We start from the raw sequence: 23,883 nt of genomic DNA, 5'->3' as shown, positions 1-23,883 counted from the left end.
AATACACATCGCCACTTGAATAGCGTTCCAGGTGGAGTAAGGGATCCGTAATCAAGTCAAGAGATTTCTCAGTCAAAATTTAAAATGTCACTGTCCATTAAACAGAGATAAAGGGAAAAAAAAGTAAAATTTAAATTTCATTTCGATATCGAAATAAACTTGGAAATGAATATACAAAAATATGAAGGTCTGGAGAGCGGGCCTATTATTTTTATTTATTTTTTGGCCACCAATTAAAGAGAAGAAAGTTTCAGGACATTGTCTATACATTACCATACTATGGTCCACAATAACAGTGGATTATGATATGTTTTTTTGGACACTGACAGCTGTCGCAGGAAAAGATAACGGGATTATATGTAGGTTGGGGTCAGAGTTGTTTGGCGCCCTAGGCAAGATGTTTGCTGTCTGATATGTGATATCTGGATGTTTACCAGCGGGTATCATTTTTCATTTACTAAGATCAAATATCATTCGAAAGGCCTTGAAATTGCAAACTCTTGACACTGGAGGCTTGCAACGGACAGGGTGTCTATAAATTATTCACCTGATTATAAATCTCGATTAAAATTTTATTATAATAATAGGTATTGTATAACGGTTTGTGGCACTTAAAAAAGCAATTAAAGAATTTACCATCACGAAACTGCACTTCATGAGCACCTTTGGTAGTATTTAGAATGTCATGATGGTAGCAGATTTCATTCAATTTTGAAGCATCTCTTGAGAGATGGAAGTCACTGTCTGTTTAGTCCGGTCTTTTAATTGTGACGTTAACTTTTTTGTGTACCTTGTTCTTAACTCATATCCATAGGTGCGATATTCGGGAAACGAGCAAGCCACCGAATGGAAGCATCCCGGTTAGGAAATCGTACTCCAGTATGGTGGTGCCACATCTTCCGAATAGCACACATGTGGCTGCATATCTTCCAGCTGAGGTACAGCATACAATTCGAGCAAATCTAGGTGATCGCAGAGTTCAGTGTTTTTGTGTAAGAAAAATAACCCAATCATCTGGCTGAAGGACAGTGCGCACCACACATTTAACTTGGGGCTATCCCGTTCGTGTTCACGAACAGATGGGGATTTTCAAATTCCAGATGAGACAATTGTCTGTCAGATTTACCAGGCAGGTAAAATCTGGCAGAGAAAACAATCTGGTAATCACTAAGAACATTTTCCAGTAAGTGCTCACCTTCGTCTATACGGTTGAGAATGCGAACAGCGAATTCCTCTCGTTGTGGTTTGTTGCCAGGCATAATATCTGGACGATTTGCTCTTTGTAACCATAAAGTTTCGGTCTCTTGCGAACTACTCTGTGAAATGTTGCTCGCAATATTTGCAGCTGCAGGTTTGTTCGGCGTATAGATTTTATGGGGTTTGGGGTAAACAGTTCCTGAATTTCCGAAACTCTGGTGCAGCATATTGCCGGGTTCTTGAAACTGTTTCAATCAATGAGTCATTGATTGTTCCGTTGGTGGATCTTTTTGTAATTCTCGTTGAAAACGTCTCTTTAATCACAGGAGATCTGGTATCCCACAGCCACAACGTGCGCATTGCTTTCTCCTGCACAGTCGCCATTTTTAATGGCGTACTGTCGCAATTCTTGCTGGGATAAATGCTGCAAACTGCATGGAAAAAGACCCATCGAGTTCTTTGATATATATGGTACATAAAGCCATCAATATACCATATATGGTATATCGAGTAGAGCTTTGGGATAGCTTTAAAGCTGCCCTAAGGCTCTACTCAATTCGGCAGAATACTCAATAGAGGCTCTACTCAATTTGGAAAAAAAAATAACCATCGTTACATCATTTTTTTAGATAATTAATTAATTTTAAATAATCGATAATTTTAAAATTTTTGTGTATTCCTATAACCTTTTTAAGTGTCTTTGGGAATATGCATACTGTCATCCTGGTTGACAATCCTCAGTCGGAAGCCAAACTCGCGGAAAAGCGAATCTGTGTTTTGTTGTAAGCAATAATTTAACATTGATGTCCCTTGGTACATGTGGACAATTTAACAAACCTCCCACTCCGTCCTTCAAACATGACGAACTTCCGGGTACATGAATGACAATCCCAACAGAACCACTTCACTCTTCTCTCGCTTAACAGGAGACGGATGAGAATAACCGGAAGATTTCTATGACCTAGCTTAGAGGGAGGACTCTGGGGTGGGCTGTGTGTTCCAGAATTATACAACATCGTGAAAATTCATCTAAACCACTATTTAAAAGCAGCATTGACGCAAGTTAAAAATAATCGGTAAATTTGGGTTGTTAGACACTACAAGCAGTTTCTAGACTGCAAGTCACGTAAGTAGAGGCGTGTCCAGCTCTACAAAAGTCATACAAATTATCAGGTGACGAATTAGAAACTATATCAACACCTATAATCTAAATAATGGACGTTAATTATTCTCCACGTAGTTAAAATGTAGTTCCATCTATAAATCTTTATTTTCAAATATCAACACCACTGCACATGCGTAAAATGTCACCATTCTAAACGCGAAACCTCCATAAATAGAAAATGGAGTAAGTGGCATCATTTATCAACTTAGACCACGTTAATAATATGATTTATAACCAAAAACACCGCCTTTATCATAATAATACAGAACCTGTGTTACGCTCAATTTGCCTTCACTACTTCAACACCAAAAAACCACGCCTTGAATCCGAAAGAGTTTAACAAGTTTTTTTTCCTCAAACAATTATAACTGGAATATCGAGTATTGGTTTTATTTTTTTCGTTATGTGACACTTCTAATTGTAAGACAGTTCCAGAGACGACAGCCATGTTGGTTTCTGTAGATCCACTTCAAAGGAGTCAGTGGGCAAATTCTAAGGACTCTGTCCTAAGAGTTTGTCACTGGCCTTACAATAAGTGAAAATTTTATCAATACGATTTTGGTGCTATTGTAATCCTGCATCCTAACAGTTTATTATTATTATTTTTTCTATTCAAATAGAATCAAATAACATATTTAAAAGAGTAAATAAAGATTTAATTCATTCGCCAAACCATCTATCTATAAAGTATCACAGGATACTGCAAATCGAGAAAAATTGTATTTTCTCAATTAGGAAATCCGTGATTTTTGTGCATTCTCAACTGACATCAACAAAATTAATTGGTCTTTCATGTCTTTACAAGTATCACTGGAATTACTCAAATTTAAGGAATTTTTAGGTGCGTTCGCACACAGTAAAGGGCCTATTGCCCACATCTAACAACTTGACTCCAGTGATTTTCATAAGACCAGACCCGATTTTCTGGAATTTTTCCAGATTTTTGGTTATGGTTAGTTTATTTATGGTTAGTTTCTTATTTGATGGTGGTGAAATTAACTGAACAAATTATTCATGCCTATAAAAACACACATCACTTCATTCCCGTTTTTTGGCATGCTCAGTGGGATAGACAAATCTCCAGTACTGAGGATGGCAAGTCATCGTCGTTTAGATGATTCTTTGAGATGGCGGACCGTTCAACGGCTTGAAGCCTGGCAATCGCAGGTGGCACGTTGGCTAAATGTGTCACACAGTGCCGTCTCGGCATTATGGAAGCAGTTTCGGGAGACAAGAGCCATTAAGGAATATCTTGATAATGAAGACATCCAACGACTGCTGTGGTCAGCACGATCACCACACTTAAATCTGATTGAACATGTGTGGAACGTAGCATTGCACGCTGACAGCCAAATCTTCGGTCACTTGGTGAATTACGGTGATGAAAGAATGGGATTTGTTGCCACAGAATCTCAGACACCCTTATATCGACCATAGTTCACCGCTGTCAGACCTGTTAGCCTTTGGGGGAGGGGGTGTTATATGCCGTATGATGTCATATTACCATATTTTTGGGCATCTTGTATAGACTTCTGTAATGTGACCTTTTTGGTAACTCTTATACAACCCCTATAAATATCCCTTATACGCATGTCTCCTCCGTTATTCTATAAACACTACCATATTTCCTGAAGCTATCCTGCTCCTTCCCTGAAGCCATCCTGCTTCAGAGAAGAATGGCAGATGGTTGTGATAAATGGTTATTCCTCGGATTGGGTTAATGTAGGAAGTGGGGTGGGGTTCCTAAAGAATCAGCATTGGGATCACTGTTCTTTTTGATTTTCTTAAATCAAATCGATGAAGTGATAGAGGGCGTGATGTCTAAATTTGCGAATGATGTAAAAATCGTTAGAAATTAACGATGAACGCCAAGCAGAGCTTCTACGGGCATGGTCAGAAATACCATGACTTGAGGCATGATCAGAAAACTGCCAGCTATGTTTTAATTCAGCAAAATGCAAAGGTCTTAACACCTAATGAGCAATAACCCCCAAAACTACTTATGCACTTGGTGGAGTTGAACTAAAGTCAGTAGTGGAAGAAAGGGACTTGGTAGTTACGATATGGTCAGACATGAAGTGTACACGGGTGTAAAGAAGGTCCATAATGTTCTATCGATAAAACACCATGGGCTAGTAGAGATAAGGCTGTCATAATTCCACTATTTAAGACTATTGTTAGACCACACTTAGAATACTGCGTTCAAGTATGAAAACAGCACCCAAAAAAAGACAGCTTCTTGAAAGAGACCAAAGACGGGTAACTCGACTGGTGAGATCGGTAAAAAGGCGTCCTATAAGAGAAAAGATTTCGAATATGTGGATTTCAGAGCTTGGAAACTAGCCACCTTAGAGGAGACTTGATTGATGTGTTTAAGGATGAGCGGTAAAAGTAAAACGAATGAGGACGAAATTTTAACGATTATAAATGATTCTAGAACAATGGACCATAAATTAAAGTTACGGGGAGAGAAGTTTAGACTGGATTGCAGGAAGTTTTATTTTAGCCAGCGAGTTATAAATTACTGGAATAAGTTACCTACATGGGCGGTTGAGGCTGACAGTTTGGGGAAATTCAAAGGTCAGCTGGATACTTACGGGAGGAAGGAAATGCATTATTTTATCTATTTCCTTTTATTAATATTTTACTTTTTTTTCTGGTGCAGCATAAGCCTTAGGCTTCCCTGCCCCATATGGCCGTTACCAAATTTTGTTCCGCAAGCTGACGAGTTACATCATGTTTTCTATACGTGTTCTATTAATTTTGTTGAGTAGTGTAATAATATTCTCGAATTGAAAGTAATTTTCATCGTATTGATGGACCACTGAACAACATTTATGTACAATTACTTTACTTTCAGAGGGTCAATTCATTCTCAATGTAATGTCCATATCACACTGCAATACTATGAAGGTGTCTGATACTATAAAGTCCCAACATAAGGACCCAATTGACACTTGGCGATTTTCATCGACAATTAACCAAAACGAAGAACATGGCCAAGAGCAGGAGTTCTCAAACTTCGTGAGCAATTTATAGAGTCGCAATTTTTTCCCTCAATATTGCAATGAGCTTTTTGTTTTTTTTTTTTTTTTTTACTCGCACATCTACTTATTTTACGAAACGTCCAAATTTATCTGATGAGATCCATTATGTCAAAAATCACGATAAAGTTTTGCATTTACCTTTAAAAGCATAAGCACCACAAATGAAATCATTGGTTTTATTCATTGCGAGGATTGCACAAATTCATTTATCATTTTAGGGGATCGCAAAGTTTAAGAACCCTAGCCTAAGGAATAACGGAAGTACAACCATCTCACATAGTGCGGGATATTTCGCATCCTTCAGAGATGTTTCTGACCCAACAACCCAGTATCTCACCTGCTTCCACTGCACGTGCACCGAATGTCGAACTGCCGCTATTACGAAATGAACCCTACACAGTACGCTGACCTGGACTCATTTTATCGGGTATCCCTACCCGTTCCCAGATACGTACATACAGATGAGTACTGGAAATATGCGAGGGCATGACATTCACTGCAATGCTCGCTTTACTTTCCTTCGCGTCTAATTATTATTCTTTCGCCTTTGTCATGTAGATTAAATCGCCTTAAATTGTAAATAGGAGCATCGAAAGTCAGGGAACTGTCGGCATAGCACTCCCTTGGCTTGTGCTGGCGTTATAACTGGCACTAGTCGATGACCCATCCTTACTGGGCGGGAATCATTTACGAGGAGGCCCGCTTGCCTCCTCCTCTCCATTACACTGTCGTAATAAAAATAAAACAACAAAAATAAAATAAGTCTCAAGGTTGCAGTTTTTAACATATTCGCCTTGTTGGTATGTGCCAGGATGAGGTTTTTCTTTATACAAAGTCGTGATTATTCAATGGAAATTGTTGTCAAGTGGCCTCCACTACAAGAGTACGTTGGCCCAGCAGTCCAAAGAAGTAAAATGTGCGTATCCCAGGAAGTCTAAATAAGAATTTAACCTGTTTGAGTTCAATTTACATATTTATTGCCACATAATTTAAATAAATAAAAAAAAAAACGCATTTATCTTGCAGTTGAACGCTAAGTATTAGTATTAAAAATGGAATTTTAAATGACTTTTCCATTCAATAGACAAATGGAATGTCATATTTAAAATTCCATTATTTCGCAGCAATGCAATCTAAGTTGAAACCTTTAAATTTATTTTCCCCGCGTATTTATGCAGTGAGATGGAAGAGGGGAAAATCTTGAGTTCGTTTGAAGGATATCCGAGTAATAGGATATTTTAATCAAGGAAGGAGACTGGTTTTGCTGCTGTGTAAACTGAATTTGCAGATTTGACCTCTACGGACTCATCATGTTTATGAATGCAACTCGCACACTAAACGAGTTTTTTTTTTCCCTCCCTTATAAGAACAAACTGCGATTGCTCGGCTATTAAAATACACCAAAAAAAAGTCTGAATTATAGGACAAGAAAAAAAACCTTTTTTTCCTTTTTCAGTTTACCCGATATTAGCAATTAGAACCAGGTCTTTCCCAACATCAGAAATCACGAACATCTAAAAAAATTATCGTTCAAATTGAATCTTCGGTTATTATTAAACGTCAACTTAAACCAGATAGTCAAATTAGTCCCCCTGAAGGTATCTCCACTTTGACGTAGTGGTGGGGCTTCTGTGGCCAAATGATCCTGTGAGCTAAAACAACGGTAATATAACTACCAATAGGACCTCCCGTGCCGGACAAGTCACAGGTGATGACCCAGACTATGAGAGATACCTTGGTCCTCCAGGTTGGGGGTTGGGCGTGGGCTAACAACCCTACCCCAGAAAACAAACATATTGTTACAAAACGTCAAGGAAATAGCTGAACTGTCTCAAATGGAATTCGACCCAAGCATGCAAAAAGGATTAAAGAGATGAAATGTCCGGAGTTTGTACAAACCAGGAACGTGGGTGGATGACAAGAGAACGATCTACGTCAGCTAAAGGTGAGACGATGGAGAACAATGGCCACGGAAACAGACAGCTGGAGAAAAATCGCTGGGGAGACCAAAGTTCCACAGGGACCGTAGCGCAGTGTAGTGATTATATTGCTTAATTATATTAAGCAAACAATTATTTTATTACTGGGATTTTAATTAAATTATAAATTACTTTAGTTGACTATGTACATATTTATGACATTCAGAGAAATTTAAACACCTTCATAAAAAAATTACACGTCATTCAAAAAACGGTGGGGGGACGTAAAATTTAATTAAACGTAGACAAAAGCATTCTTTTAATTCGAAAAAAAATTGATATTTTAATTACATATTAACCTGTTTAACTTCCATCCCTTAAGCTATAAGTAATTAATATTGCCGATTTTAGGGGAATTCATTTTGACCCCCACATCACTCACGCAAACTGTCCAAGGGCGTAAATTTCCTGGGTTTCAAGAGACAGTATCACCTCAAATGATTATTGCTCATATTCAAGATTTTCCTTAATCCTTCATCAGGGAAAGCAAAGCAATGAAAAACGTATTACTTATGTACAAAGTCATCTCTTCAGATTGAGGAATTGTTTCCAAAACTCAGAATTTTGCGAAGAGGCCTTCTTACGAACCTTTGGCCTGTATAATTCATACCTAAATATGTTGAAAGTTTCCATTTATTTATTATTTCTTACTCTATTTACAACCAGTTTTCTGCAGGATTAAGTCACCTCCATATTTGGCAGAATCATGATCAGAACCAGCCTGTACAACACTTCGGGCCGGCCGCTTGCTTTAACCACACGTGCTCATAAATGGTAATGAGTTTTCTCACACAACGGATTTGGAATTTGATTGTACCCGATGATAGAAGACTTAAATTATTGGCAAGTTTAAGTAAAATTTACAAGCTTTCAAAAGACATTTCATTTTGAACATTGTTCCTATCTCAATATATATTTAATTTTCAAAAAAAATTATTCTTTTCGAGATATCCCTAAACATTTTCCACTCTATTTTGAATTCATGTGCTCTGGAGTTAGGCATACTCATCCACAGCCATCGTCTGTGTGGATTAGTACTGTTGCAAATAAAATTCCTGGATCATGGTCGAAAGAGAGTCAATATGGTCTCACCCATTCGACCTCATCTCAAAAAAGAGGTATCGGTTTGAAATCCAGTGACTATGCACTCCATGGATATAAGGAAAGGTGAGTGTCGTGCATGCTATCCTAAAGAATTATCCTATCCCAAGTATATATCACTCTAGGGATGGGGAGGTGAATCACCATAATGGGATGCACATAGTTCGCGATAATGCTCTATTTCCATTTTCCATGGGACGTTACTCCAAGGAACTTCAAATAAAATATGGAAGTGATGCCTACAAATGTACATATAAGCCGGGACAATTCCTAATAAACTGACCTCCGAATGTAAAAGAAATTCCACCCTTATTGCACTACGACCCAACCAGCAACGCCATCTGTTTATAGGCGGAACAAAAGAAGAATTCCTACAACAGCGGATTCTAAGCGTGACAACCAAATTAATATCATTTTTATAGCATTTAAAAGACACTCAGATGCTCGATGTCGCATTCCGTCGTAGTACATTGTTCTGCATTTCAACAGGGAGTCACTCCATTTCAATACCCCCTCCACCAAACTGAGGAAAAAAAGGCCACGGTTGGTAGTCACACTCTAGTTGATGCCGTATCGCAAGAGTGTACCACCCTCCCTTATCTTGTGTGTACGGAGACAGTCCTAAGAGGTTATCTGGGGCAAGCTGAATGGTGGCTAAAGCATTCACCGCCTTGTTGAGGCATCAGCCTTCCTGAGCAGTTGGCGTTGTAGTGTCCCCCGACAACCGCAACTGGCACGTCGTTCATCAGCGACTTAGTGGAAAGGTATGCGGCACCCTGCCCTTACAAAATGATGTGCGTTGTAATGAATAGGTTTTCCTTCCTCACGTGGCTCGCAAAACCTTAGAGATAAATAAAGAGCCCAAAGCGGGGTGGAATTCTTTTATTTTGCTCGAATATTTCATTTGTTTATCTCCAAGTACCGAAGTTTGACGCTTAGGTGGGGGGGGACGGAATAGGTTATCTTTAAGGTTACTTTCGGAAATTGAATGATCAAATGAAGTCGAACACATCAATGGATAACTTATACAGTGCCAGCAATATTGATAATGTCATCGCGAAGTCTTAAAATTGTACCTGGATAAAATCAGAGAGAGAAAGGGTGGGGAGGAGAGAGAGAAAAGAAAGACAGGAAAAAAAAAAAAGAACGAAATGAGAGTGAACGGAAGGAAAGAGCCAAAGAAAGATAGAAAGGAAAAAAAGAGTGGGGAAGGAGAGCCAGAAAGAAAAGAGAATGAAAGACAGAAAAAGGACGAAGGGGAGAGAAAAGAATGGGGAGAAAGACAGAAAAGGAGAAGAGAAAGAGAGAAAAGAAAACGAGAGAGAAGACAGTCAAAGACAGGGGGAAAAAGTGTGGGAGAGGGAGTAACAGGAGAGAAAGAGAAAAGAAAGACAGTAGAGAAAGAGTAGGAAAAGAGAAAGGAGAGAAAAACAGTTATGAAGAATGAAAAAGAGAGGGGGTTTGCTGTAGGGTTTTAGGGGCATTAGCAAGTTAGGCCATATTGCTCCGTATATATGTCTAAAAACTGCGCGTGTTCTGCGGTCGCTTTGCTGTTTTCCAGGCAAAAGAAACCGGAGCTTCCCGGAGAAAAATCTATGCTACCCGCGTGTGAGACCGACTAACTCAGCAACTTGTGCAAAGGGCCCATAAAACTTCCTCGCGTCATTGATGGGATTCGAACAGAGATTTTTTCCACACTGTGTATGGAGGACGTTGATTAACACCACAGAAATGTAGGGGGGAAGAAAGAGAGAAAAACAGGAGATGGGAGGGAGACATCCCTCATATTCTAACTGAAGAGTGAATGTTAATGTGGAGAACTTTATGTAAATATTGTGTGCATGCGCGGACTATGTTTTGAAATGAAATTCAGTGAAGTAATTTTTGATACTTTTTATTTGGTTTGTAGAGCTTGTTTATTAATATTTCAGAAGGCTTACGTATCACAATTCTATATTTGAAAAGCATTTTATTTTTTTCGATTATCGAACTGCCATAAAAAAAAAAAATCAAATGAGCAGATTGTTACAATTCTGCTTTAGTGCAATTTCATTAAATTCTTGATAAATCACATTTAAGGGGGTCCTGGGTACATTTAGAAAGTTTTGTAGGGTTCCATCATATATTCTACTTTTGTTGTCGACTTCATGTAGACTTTCACGGCAATTTTTACTTGTGAAAGAGTTGTTTTAGACACATCGACTACTGTATAGTTTTGGTCACGTGCGCCACTTCATGATTTTTATAGAGCATTATGTCATTGTTTACGAGTTGAAAAATCTCTGTATCTCTACTTTCCAACTAGCCTTTATATCACGAAAATGATTATAAGATAACTTATCTTACAATCAATTACTAATGAGATTGCCCAAAGAATTTTGGGGAATCAAATTAGTAATTTATTGTAATGGAGAAAATTGCCATTACAATATGCAATAACTCTTTTTTCCTCCACCCAATAATTTAGTTTCTGCAAACCAACATTTATCAATAAATAGTTCTTCAAAATGTGAAGAACTATTTCTTAACCAAGAATCCGGACTTCGATCCAAGAAAATATCTTTGGGCTGTTTCGGAAGAACAACTGAGAACCAGTAGGAGTCCTAGTTCATACAGATAACTAACCACATTCTTACGGGAGAATGTGGAGCAAGATTTCAGTCTCCACACACTAAAATCTTGTTGCTGTTGGGTTTTAAGAGCATTAGCGATTAAGGACATATTGCTCCGTATACGCTGTCTGTAAATTGCGTTTTCTGTGATCGGTATTGTTGGTGGATGAAAAACCCAAGTTCTGGGAGGAAAAACCATGCAATCCTTGCCTGAGACAGACTAACTCAGCCACGTTGTGAAAAAGCCCCCCAAAAAAATTCCCCATCATTGATGGGACTCGAACTGAGGTCTTTTCCAGCCAGTGTGGGGAGGACTGGGTTCAGGGGTTTTTGATGTCATTAAAGCCCACGGAACTTCGTGTTAATTTTTTTTTTCTGATCATATATTTTTCTCCTTAAGGGTACTTTTTAAAATGGTTTTCCTTTTAGAAATTATAATTACATAGTGGCCTCCAAGGTTTAAACTTAGTTTTCATTAATCAAACATCCACAAAATAGTCTTTAAACGAAAGAAAACAAGCTAGAGAACAAATAATTATAAAAAAACACGAAGGATGTAAGCATCTTCATGGAGATGATGAATTGGACAAAAGATATACCAGTGGTATCTGATTATTTCATAATATTACACGAAGCAATATTTTTAGGTAATAGAGCTGCATTTTGTAGACGTTATTAGACTCCTCGAAACACGTTATGAGAATTAACAGGAAAAATAAGGTGTGGCATCACCGCTCTCAGTAAGCCGCGTTGGTTCCCATCTACTACATAATTTTTTCAGGCAGGACTGGTGCCAAGACCAGAGTTCTGGATATGATAAACAGCCAAACAAGTTCTTCTACGCTTATGATTAATTTAATCTTCGGGAGACCAAAACACGCCATAGGGAAAAGTGGAATTCATAACGAGTTGCCAAACTACAGAGTGTAAAGACAAAAGATATGCGAGTCAGGTTCAATGTTACAAGAAAATTAATGATTTTGTTTAGGTGACCTAAACGATCCGTATACAAAATGTATTTGTAACAAAGCTGTTTTTAACGAGGCTACAGCTTAGCGCAAAAGCCCCATTCTGTCTAGCTGACTCGTAGAAGAATGTTATCGCAATAGTTTATCTAACTATTAAATAAATACGCAGCACGGAAAGGGACGCTGTGCCGAAACTGGCACCCATGATGGGTTACACCATATAAATTCAAACGGCGTCCCATTTAAGGAATTATTATTGGTTACACTAGTCCGAGGAATTAATAATTAGTCAAATTAGCTCTGGTAATTAACATACTTTGAATATGACTAGAGTGAAATTAGTACCGTGTCCTGTTCGTTTAATCTTCGAGGCATTTATAATTCGTGTTGTGAGCTACAAATAAAGTCCAGTTTTTAAACGATTTTTATTTCGAATATCCTAAAGTTAGGTGGCGCTGCTTGCTGCCAGAAACTATGCTAGCGCAAATTACATTCGAAATAAAAGCTACATGATTTATTGCAAAGAAAAATAATGAATTATATTTATAGTAGCATAATTAAACCATATTTATAATAGCTTTGATAATTAACACACTTCGAATATGACTAGGTTATAAAGTGCGAAATTAAGTGTTTGGTTTAATATTAGAGGCATTTAATTCGTGTTACAAATATAGGACACTTTTTGAACAATTATTTCGAATGTTGTCAAGTTAGATGGCGCTGCTTGCTTCCAGGAACGAAGTTAACACAATTACATTCGATATTGTCACTGGTACTTGTACAGATAAGATACACACACTATAGAAATGCTTAGTTCATAATATCACATATGTAATATTTTTTGGTAGAGCTGCGTTTTGCATACATTATTAGATTCGTATATACTGCCCTACCATTAATATGCGGGCACTCCTCCCCGTGGATGTGCAAACAGGTCCTATGCATGCAATGCCTCACAGAACCTGCTATAAATATGCACACTGGGCTTCGAACAGACAATTGCAAAAGTGAGCATGCAAGATGACACGTTCAACAGAATTGATCACCTCAACAAATGCTAGACGCTGATTATTATGGTGTAAGGAGCGCGAATCCTGGACTGTAGAGTAGTGGAAAACAGTCCTATGAACAGACGAGTCGAAGTTAGCACCCTACCAGTCTGATGGCCGTTCCTGGGTGAGGCGAATGCCAAGGGAACAGTTCCTTCCTGATTGAATCCTCCCAACAATGAAGTTTGGTGGAGGCAGTGTCATGGTATGGGGCTCCTTTCATGGTTTGGCTTGGGCCCATTAGTCGTTATCGACTAAACCATGAATGCTGTGCAATACAAGGACGTAATGGACAATTATGCACTTCCAACATTATGGCAATACTTCGAGGAAGGCCCATACCTGTATCAGCAAGACAACGCGCCATAACATACTGCTCGGGTCGTAACAGAGTGGTTTGAGGACACAGGTGCGGAAAAGTTGGATTGACCAGCCCAGAGGACTGATCTGAACCCTATCGAGCATCTTTGGGATGTATTGGATCGTGGGGTACGTGTACGTCGAGATCGCCCAAAGAATAAGGCCGAACTGGTGGCCAAGTTAACGGCCGGGTGGAGATACATATCACCTGACATTTAGTAAAAGCTAGTTGAGAGTATGCTGCGAAGATTGAAGGCCGTCATAAAAGCAAAAAGGTATCAGCACAAAATATTAAACAACACAATAAAAGCTTTTTTTTTTTTTTTTGTCTAAAGGCAGGTGTCCGAATATTAATGGTAGGGCAGTGTATATTCACAACCTAAACTATATTTATAATAGCATTAGCTACATTCTGAGGAAAAGTATACCATCATATTGGAAGAACTGTTTCCAAGATTTATTTATAATTTTTTTTAACATGTTTAAAGCATTTGTGCTCTTCTAATATGTTTCTATTTGAACACCAGAGATGGCTTTTAGTTTTGTACAATGTTCCTAAACTTTATAAAAGGATCTGGATCGCTTTCTCGTCCATTTAGCTGGGAATAGGCTAGCATGGATAAGGAGGTGATTATCTCTTTGTATAAGGCCAAGGTTAGGCCGCATCTTGAGTACTGTATATAGGTCTGGAAGCCTCATTTTAGGAAGGATGCAGATCTGCTGGAACAGGTTCAGAGAAGGGAAACCAGATTGGTAAAGGAAACAAAAGGGTGCTCTTACCTAGAGTGGCTCCAGTTCTGCAAATTACTGCGTCTCGAGACCAGGCACCTGGGGAGATCTGATTAAAACCTTGAATGGATTGAGTAAGCTGAATGCTAATGGCATTCTTCCACTTGCCGAGACTACACACGAGGACATAAATTAAGTTGAAGGATGGTTGCAGGATAGATGTGTGGAAGTTTGACTTCAGCCAGCGGGCGGTTGATTGTTGAAACAGGCTTCTATTTGTTGTTGTGGTAGTGGATGGGTTGAATAAATTCAAGGGAGAACTAGACAAATTCTTCGAGGGCGGGCGAACTGTTTTTTTTTTTTCTTTTGGCTGATGCTATATAAGCTTTCTTACATAATTTGCCACTACTAGTAGCAGTACTATCTGTCAATCCACTGCGCAAGCCTTTTATATCCTACTTTTAACTAGTATTTCCATCTACTTGTCATATGACCTCTGGTATTAACTATTTATTTCGGGGATGAGTTTTGCTAATACATGTTGAAGGACAATGCATCTTCAAGTAAAAATTAATGCTGAAGACAGCTCGAGAAATTCAAAAAATTCCTTACAGAGACACCGAGGCTCTAATCACTGGCCTTCATTTATTTTCTTTTATATTTAGGAAATGGCATTGAGAGTAAATAAGCAATTCGCACAAAATTAGAAATGAATGAATCCATTATACATATAATTGCTTACCGATACAGCTCCTCTCTCCTTTTGGAGGTTGCTGTAACAGTTTAAGAAGGCAAGTCACGTTTTTATTCTTCTATTACTATCATTACTATTATTATTATTTGGTCTTATAAAGCGAAGTCAATTATTTCGTCAGTACCACTACATTATACAAAACATCAACCATACCGGACAGTCTACAATTTGTTTTTTTGTTACTTTTTGTTAGAGCGTGTGCAAATAACAGTGTTTACTGTTATGTATTGTGCATTGTGGTAACGAAGATATTTTTAATATTTGGCAGCCTTGTCCCTTCCCATTATATCCAGCAATAACACGAAGAATGTGCCGATGAGAGGTGCAATTATATGCTTGTGAAATGCATGACCATCGCTTCTCTAAGGTTGTTCCCATTTCTATGACACTTGTAGTTTGGGTTACGTAGCAGTAAGGTCGCTACACACTTCCAAGGAATAATGAATGTACAGCGAACGAATGACCACCATAATGTGGACATGCAAACAGAATATTAAATTAAATTTATTATTGATAAAAAAATAACATTTTAAAAGCAGCTTTCTTTTATATACAAAGTATTGATCATGGAATTGAAACACACGTGCATGCAAACTCGCAAGAGAAAATGTATACTCCGCCTAAAAGTTTGGAATCGCGATGTACAACAACAGTTTTCGTTATTTCTATTTTATTTTGAAATTAGCTATGATAAGTGTAATATTTAATATATAAAAAAACAACGCACTACAAAGTACTTTCAATTTTTTATTACGCATTGAAAAATTTACAGCAAAAAATTATTAAATAATTACTGTAATATTAACACCGATACTGATTTTTTATCAAAATATCCTCCACGAGATTTTATCATTGCCTTACACAGACGTGGAATTCTGGCGATTAATTTTATAATAGTGTCTTGACAAATATTATTCCAAGCGATCTGCAAGGTTCCCCACAAATTTTGAGATGGACACACTTCATGGATCTGATGGTCTAGACCAGTGGTTTCCGATCTTTTGTCACTGAAGTCACTTTAAGTTAAGGCATTTAAGTTAATATTAACAGCACACCGAAATAGTAATTTCCATTGAACTGAATGCAATTTTTTCTAATCTCGCAGCAAACTTAAAGATTAGCGGCACACCAGTTTGGGAACCACTGCTCTAGACGATCCCATAAAAGTTCTATTGGGTTAAAGTCAAGCGACTGAGGTGGCCACACCATTATTTGCAATACTCCCTCTTGTTGTTTCGTTGCTAGAAAGCCACACGGATCATTGTTTTGTTGTAATATAAAATTTCTTTCACAAAGTCGAAAAGCCAAAGGATATTGCATTGTGTTCAAGAATGTTTTTATAGCCTTCTTTTCTTAAAATTCCTTCAATTCTGATGACGTCACCCACCCCAGAAAAACAGAAGCAACTCAAGATCGTGATGGAATCACCACCATGCGTGAATGTAAGCAGTAAACAATCTGGGACCTTTTTTTCAATTGGTCATCTCACAAATCTACTCTACACTAGGATTCAAAAATTTCAAATTTGGATTCATCTGTCCGCTGCACGTTTTTTCACTCTTAAATTGCCCAATGTTGATGGCTGTTAGCCCAAGCCATTTTTTTCGATTTTCCGGTTTTAAAAAGGGTTTTCGGAACTGCCACGACCATGAAATACTGCTTGTTTAAGACGAAGTTTTATAGTGGATGTAGAAGTCTCTGTTCCTGTTGAACTCCGCTCGGATCTCAGGTGCAGTAAATAAGCGACTGCGTTTAAAAATCAGTTTTATGGTCTTATGTGTTCCTGTTACGCTCGGTCGTCCTGATTGTGGTTTGCCCTTTAAACTACTAGTCTCCCAGAATCGTCGAATGGTAGTTTGTACTCCTTTAAATCAAACATCCAGTTTTTTTGCCAATCATGGAACAACTTTCTTTATACAGAGTTATAATAGCACTTCTTTTTTCAACATTCAGTTCTTTATTTCTTGCCAGGTTTAACACGAAACACACAAAACTTACACCAAACACTTTCTGAAAGGCAGGCTGCTCGATTTATAATATTACAAAACACTCGAGAATCATCTGCAACTTCTATAATAAACAAATAATACTCCCACTTTCTAAAATATTCCAGAAGGTTCTACTACAGTCAGGAATCTGCTACAATATTCTACCACATTCACGCGTCTTCTATATGGAATATTCTAGAAATTTCAGTTTTTTTTTTTAAATACATAACAGAAAAAATTTTAATAAAAATCGGTAAACAAGTTGGTCCCATTTTAATAAAAATTTTGTGAATCAATCAAAATGAAAAGTGATTCCAAACTTTTAGGAGGGAGTGTAACTTTAAAAATAAAGCACATGAAATAGTATTAAAAAATACTTGTTTTTATTTCACAAAGATACTCTGCCTGCCATTATCCATTAGAAATTTAAGTGTTTCTATTTACTATTAAATGTTTCTTTTGTGTACAACACTAACAGCTCCACTTATAATGTAACAAATTAATAGCTATTCTATATTCCAGCGTTAGGTATTACGGAATTTGCGAAAAATAGGGTTAACAGACGAGGTTGTTCCCATATCAGTACATACATCTAGGGTTGCCATATCTCATGCATTAGTGAATCCAGGACATTGGATAGGCGGACACGCAAACAGCGAGTGGGACTGTTTGGAGTTTGCAATACTTCATTTTCATTTCGTTGCTTCATAGGCTTGCAACATACTTGAGTACGCCAGGTTGTTTAAAGGGTTAAAATGGATAAACCATTATTATTTAAGTTGGCTATATAATATTCCTATTAACAAATTTTGAATGACAGTGATTTAACTTCTGTAGACGTATCCAGGTTTTCCTTGAGGATACTTCCTCACTCGTCTACCCATATACACTTAGACATACCAATGGGGGGGGGGGATTGAGGGAATATTACAGCAGTCTACGGAATTCTTCTCACAACCAATTAATTAAAAACATGGAGTGGTATTCATTCTGGTGCAATGAATAGACCAATCGGAATATGATATGTCTATAAGAAACGCAGATTTAAAGTATTTATCACTGACGTAACCAGGATTATTTATTTTATTTTTTAAATTGCACTACAGCAGGCAGCTAAATTTATATTTAAAAATGTAAGAAACTGTATTCTAAAAAAAAAATCATAATGGATTGCTAATTATTAGAAAAAACCTACATTTTAAGCGAGTTTAATTCTCCTCTGGGTACGTCCAATAATTTTTATATATTCAATACATTTCGGAAAAAATAAATTCTGATTGAAATTTTTATCGTCTTCGTGAATTATTAAGATATTTATTTGCATAAATAAATGCAATTTGTTATTTATTGCAAATGAGGTCATGAGTGGCCAGAAATGGCCGGTCGAAAATGCTTGAATAATGCGTTCATTTTCGAGGATAGGAAGAAGAGGTATCAACTCCCATTTTTACGGATGATGCAACCATCCTGCCTAGAAGATCCCAAGCATGCTATAGTAGTTTGGAGTTTGGCTGTTCCATACTTTCCCTGTGAAAGTATAGGGTTCACCACGGGAACAAGCAATGGCGTCCATTAAAAGAAATGTCTGGAGTAACTGCTCCCGCAAAGGAGGGATCAAGAAGCTTATTTCGACAATACTCTGGGATGAGATTCCTCATCTCTCTCTAGTTCTGAAGCATGAATATATATATATATCCACATGGCAGGAAAACATGGAGGAGATCGGTTCAGCGTTGAGAGTGATTCCCGCCCACACCATTAAACTATCACTTTCAAACGTGTCTCCTTCCGAAATGTTAGGGATGGAGTCTGGTACCTTCTCTGTAGATGAAAGGACGTCGATACTCTGACTAAAGAGTTTGTTTCGACTCGTCGGTAATTAAAAACGGCTCCCTCGATTGTAGGGATTAAGAAACAAACAGGCCAACGTGTATAACCTCCATCCTGTCCTTTCCCACGAAGCCTTCTGTGTATGCCGGGATACAAATCCTTTAATCCAGCAAGCTCTAAATAAATTGCCGTGCTGTGAAATCTCTTCGACACCGTTATCTCGCCAGATAACGGTCATCATTCATGGAGGTGACACCAGCACCACCTCAGGTAGGTCTCACACAGATAGTTCGAAACTTTGGAATTGCTTCCATAGTTTCATTACAACTCTGAGAATCACATCCGGCCATTCCGGTTGAGCTTTGTCCTGTCTCCATTCTCCCTATTGCACGAAGAACGCGAAATGTGATTTTCTAAAGCAAGTTATTTTTATCTGGCTACCCAATATGTATGTTGTAACTGGTAATGTGCAATTTTGTTTACCAGTCGGAGATGTTGTTTCATAAAAGAAGAATATTTAGTTCCATTCATATTAAAAAATGAATTTGCGTTTGTCCACCCATATAGACGATCCGTAATTATGACAACCAGAAACGCATGAGCAATGTTAATTCCTCTGAAAAAGAGATTTTCGGGTACTTCTCAAGTTTCGCACAGGAAATGACTTCCTTTAATTCCACCGATATCACTAGGCAAATGTTTCTAATTTTGGCATGCAAAACACCCAACGAATTTTTCCACAACAGTTTTCTTGTGAACGGAATTTAATATGCAAAGAGGTATCAGATTGGTAAATCTCTTTCTGTACAGTCAATGAATAGAGCAACTGTGGGCTATTTATGGCGATAAATAAACACAGTACTGTACGATAACTGTTTTTACAAAGTCGGCGTTGCAATCAGTGAGTAGGAGTTTGTTGCGCAATAAGCATGCTCGGTAACCTAAGCGTGGAACGATAGAAACTATATCGCTGCATTACAGGAATGGTAATATGATAAAAAAAGAAAAACAATGGGTTCTGCTGTAATTCGTTATCCCACAGTGACATAATCTACGTTTATGCAATTGGAATTTCTTAATCTGCACCAGCTAATTGGGAAACCCTATGTAAAAGTACCAATATATCCATACATTCGTGTGTTCTGTTCGCAATCATTGAGTACTATGAATTATCATTTAAAAATGTTTTTATTAAGTTCCTACAACAGTACGTTGCCAATCATCTAATTTATAAACGCAGTTACCAAAATTGGCAACGGCATTTCAAATTGGTATAGATTTTACAACTGAATGATGACAGCATATTACGATCTGCCACTCAAAGGAACATTAAAGATCATTTTTACTTCAGAATAAACAAAATCCAAATATCTTAAACTATTTATTAGATTAACTTGTTGTAATAAAGATAAGGGTCGATATTTTAAGATTACAAAACGAATCTGTAGTGCAAATACTTAAATACTGGAGAGCTTTGACAATTGCTTTTTGTAATCACTGAACCCATTCGACTATATTTTCTTTTATTTTTCCGATTATAATGAAATTTGGGAGGATCAACAAATCTTTCTAAAAAGAGCCAAATATAAAATTTCATAAAACCCACTAGGAGGCCAGTTATTACATGTTAATAGACAGACGGACATGGTGCTTTACTGATATAGGCTAACGCGTCTAATAAATGTTGTTTATCGCATCAGAAAGTTCCAGTATAATTAATCAGGGCTTTTATATATTATTAACCAGTATTTAATAAGTCGGAAACTTTAAGTATAATATTCAGACAGAAACAAAAACTGATCAAAGCATTCACTTGTGATTCTCGATATCTATTTTGAAACTGGAACAAATTCTCATTGGATAAAAGGAAATAGATTGAGGTGTACGGTACATATTCAGGACATATTAGACTGAACCTCAAAACTTCACTGTATGCGGACAAACATCATAAGATAGAAATTTAGGGTAAATCTTTAATTGCTGATTCTCAAGGACTTGAGTAGAAATTTTAAAAGTATGTCCAGAACCGGATTAACCGTATGGCTCAGGAGCCATAGTTGGAGATACACAATTCTAATAAATCTAACCTACATTTACTACACAATCAGGCATAAAACCAATCTTGTAATTGCTTAGCTAAAAATTCGGATTTGTTGAACTACCTTGTACGTGTATACCAAGATACAAATAAGCCTGAGGGTCTTCTTAACCTTAATCTGTTATCTTGAGTTTCCCCCTACTTTCTGAGGATGAACATACAAAAAGTAAACACAGAGCTAGTTTTAAGAAATAAAACTAGCTATGGGTGCAATCAGAGATCTACATACTGATGGCGTAAAAGTGGGGGGGGGATAATTATCAGCATATCACATTTACTAATTTAATTAATTAAATTCACTTTATTAAACCAGTAATTAATTAAACTGATTAAATATTGAACAAAAATTCGTTTATCGTTTATTCTGTATTAACTTGGGATAAAAATTTGTGGTGGCAACGTTAATTTAATTAATTAAATTACTTTTTTTAATCTCTCTCTCTGAAATATTTAACATTTCAAATCAGCTGACTTTTCAAAGCATTCATTACCAAATTATCACAAGGAAGACACTTGCATCAAGGAAAGTCTACACCAAAAATATTGTCCATCAAGCGGTTTAACAAAATAATGAACTACAGAAGGCACTTTATTATACGAAACATGTTACTCATAAAAATTAATTCTTATTAAAAAAATAACCTTTTTATTGATTAACAATAATTGCTCATATATTTAGTAATAAAAAATTGGCTTTATTAAAAGATATTCCAATATATTAGGAGTTAATAAAATAATTATGTTTAGTATTCTTTATAAAAAAAATGCCTTAAATTTTACTTGATAGTACATTGGGCTAGATCAACTTTATTATATGCGTTTCCTCAAACGCCACAGATATTTATTAATTAATGCAGGTTGACTTTAAAAGCTTACATTTTTCTTCTTTCATTTCTGAACTCTCAACCCACGCACGGCATTAAGACAGATTCTAATACCTTTTGTGTTTGGGGTTCTCATAAAAAAAATAAATAAATAATAATAATAAATAAAGTAATAAAGAAAATTTTCTGCGTAAACGCAACTTTCATACTCTGATTATTTTGTTATTTTTAAAAGCTACTTGAACAACACTTAGGGTGGGCGTGGCTAACATGGAATGTGTTGTAGGTCTCAAAATAAATAAACATTCTGTTTATACTACGGGACGACCACACAGTCAGAGGAGTTCACAAGGTACACAGAATAAAACAGCACCGTATTTAGCAATCACGGGCTTGAACCAATGCATGCCTGACCACTCGGCTAATCATAAAAGCTTTGTTAGTTGATTCCCCCCCCCCCTGAAAAATTGCAACACAACTAAACAGCTAAACGCGACTGGTACAATGATTTATTATGAATAAATCCTGATATAATGTATTTCATAAAATTTACCCAACATCGGCTAGCAATTTAGTATTTAATAAAAACAAATATAATCAATTCATTTTTTGTTTCATAAAAAAGTTAAAAGGGTTAATTTGCATTTTTAAACGTAATAAATAATGTTTAGGCAAATGATGTATTTTGTTCATAATATTATTATTATTTCCTTCAAATTATTAAAATTTACTTTCGTTGTGTAATGACTCGCTGGTCTTCGCGTGTCATCCAACAGATGCACGTGGTGTGTACGCACACACACTCAACATTACCGCAGTAATTGCCTTCATGGAGGTGGGAAGGTTGCAATCTCAAGCACGAGTTTTTTTGTTTTTAATACATTCAATAGAATTGTCAAAGGTTCCGTTAACACTTAAATAAATCCTCAGTAGCCATAAACTGATCTCTAAAAACTATATTAACTACTTCTGGGGTAAAGAAAGGGGCACTTCGCCTGTTTAGTATCGATTAACGCTAGTAAACAAAACCAAAATTACCCTGAAAGAGAATTAACTTGTCAAACTTGATCGGCAGTGGCAAACACACCAAGGTGTTCTGCTTTAATGAAAATTTTACACTTGTATTAAAGAGGGAGGTACTTACCCGATTACTTTCCAGGGCTTCGGCAGAGTGCGCATCCTTCGTACGAAAGCAGTTCTGGCATTTAGTTTTATTAAAAATATTGGGCGCAAATTTTCGACATTCTGTTTTCAGGGTCGTCATTGTCGCACGACGTCGGCTTGTCAAGGTGCCCTTCCAATGTACAGACAGTGGGATAGGTCTGTGCGGAACGTAGGCTGTAACCTACGCCGATCGTCTCACCTAGCCGAAATCCAGGCCCTGCCCAGGAGTGGGCTAGATAACTCGTTACCCAACATAGTTCAATACCCCTTCCCGACGCTTTACTAAATGATCACATAATTAGAACGCCGATAAAAATGTTCCGACAGACTGCGATTAATAAATACGTAAAAACACGCACCGCGAATCAACGCTACAATCGAAGAAGCATCGCCAGTCAGTCCCAGATCGTCCGGACGTCCGAAGATGGCACGCGCAACTTCAGCTACAGTCTAAGTAGACACACATACTTCCACGTCTGACGTCGAAGGGGCCACTAATAAGCAATCCGACTCACTGACATACGCGATCGTTACATAGTTCGACACTTTCGGAAATCAAACCCACGAGGACACAAAATACGCGAATAAAACTACGGACATGTTGGAAACATCTCCACAACGTGCATGGCTTCGCACACCTCACGCCCAACTGGCCTTTGCCGCCGTGTTTGAAGCAGCCGAGTCACTAGAAACCCGTCGTTCGTAGCCTCGTTCACAGGCTTTTCCGAATATTAGCACGCATAGTTTTTGCAACGCAAAAAGTGTTTGTTCAAATGACAAGGTTGACTGATTGCATTTTGTTACTCGGTAAGGCTTTCCAGCATTGCCATACGTAATAATATTGGCCAAATTGGCGTCCTTAATACATTGTAATATTTTCAGCAGAACTATGTCCAAAATTAAACATTCACGGTTGTCCTTGAAGGTTATTCTTAAATTGTGGTTAAGAAGATATTGCGTGAAATATGTTTGGCATTTTTTCTTCTTCTCTAACTGTTTGGGTGTCTATAAAATC

At 37.3% G+C, this 23,883-nt stretch overlaps 1 protein-coding gene across 3 annotated transcripts in view; it reads right to left on the bottom strand.

Annotated features, from left to right (window-relative positions):
- LOC150076650 (uncharacterized) overlaps positions 1–23,512 on the bottom strand; it is a 305,352-nt gene extending 281,840 nt beyond the window's left edge. For all 3 annotated transcript variants that reach the window (XM_090386997.1, XM_090386999.1, XM_090386998.1), the window contains exon 1: positions 22,849–23,512. In XM_090386997.1, the coding sequence (XP_090243123.1) occupies positions 22,849–22,968 (120 nt within the window). In that variant the 5' untranslated portion in view covers positions 22,969–23,512. The remainder of the gene's footprint in view (positions 1–22,848) is intronic.
- Positions 23,513–23,883: the final 371 nt, after the last annotated feature.

The sequence above is a fragment of the Mastigoproctus giganteus genome, chromosome 12, assembly GCF_048544385.1.
Source record: "Mastigoproctus giganteus isolate SK-2022 chromosome 12, ASM4854438v1, whole genome shotgun sequence".
Classification (NCBI taxonomy): domain Eukaryota; kingdom Metazoa; phylum Arthropoda; class Arachnida; order Uropygi; family Thelyphonidae; genus Mastigoproctus; species Mastigoproctus giganteus.
Note: the sequence above shows the minus strand (reverse complement) of the source record. Positions and strands in the feature narration are given on the sequence as shown.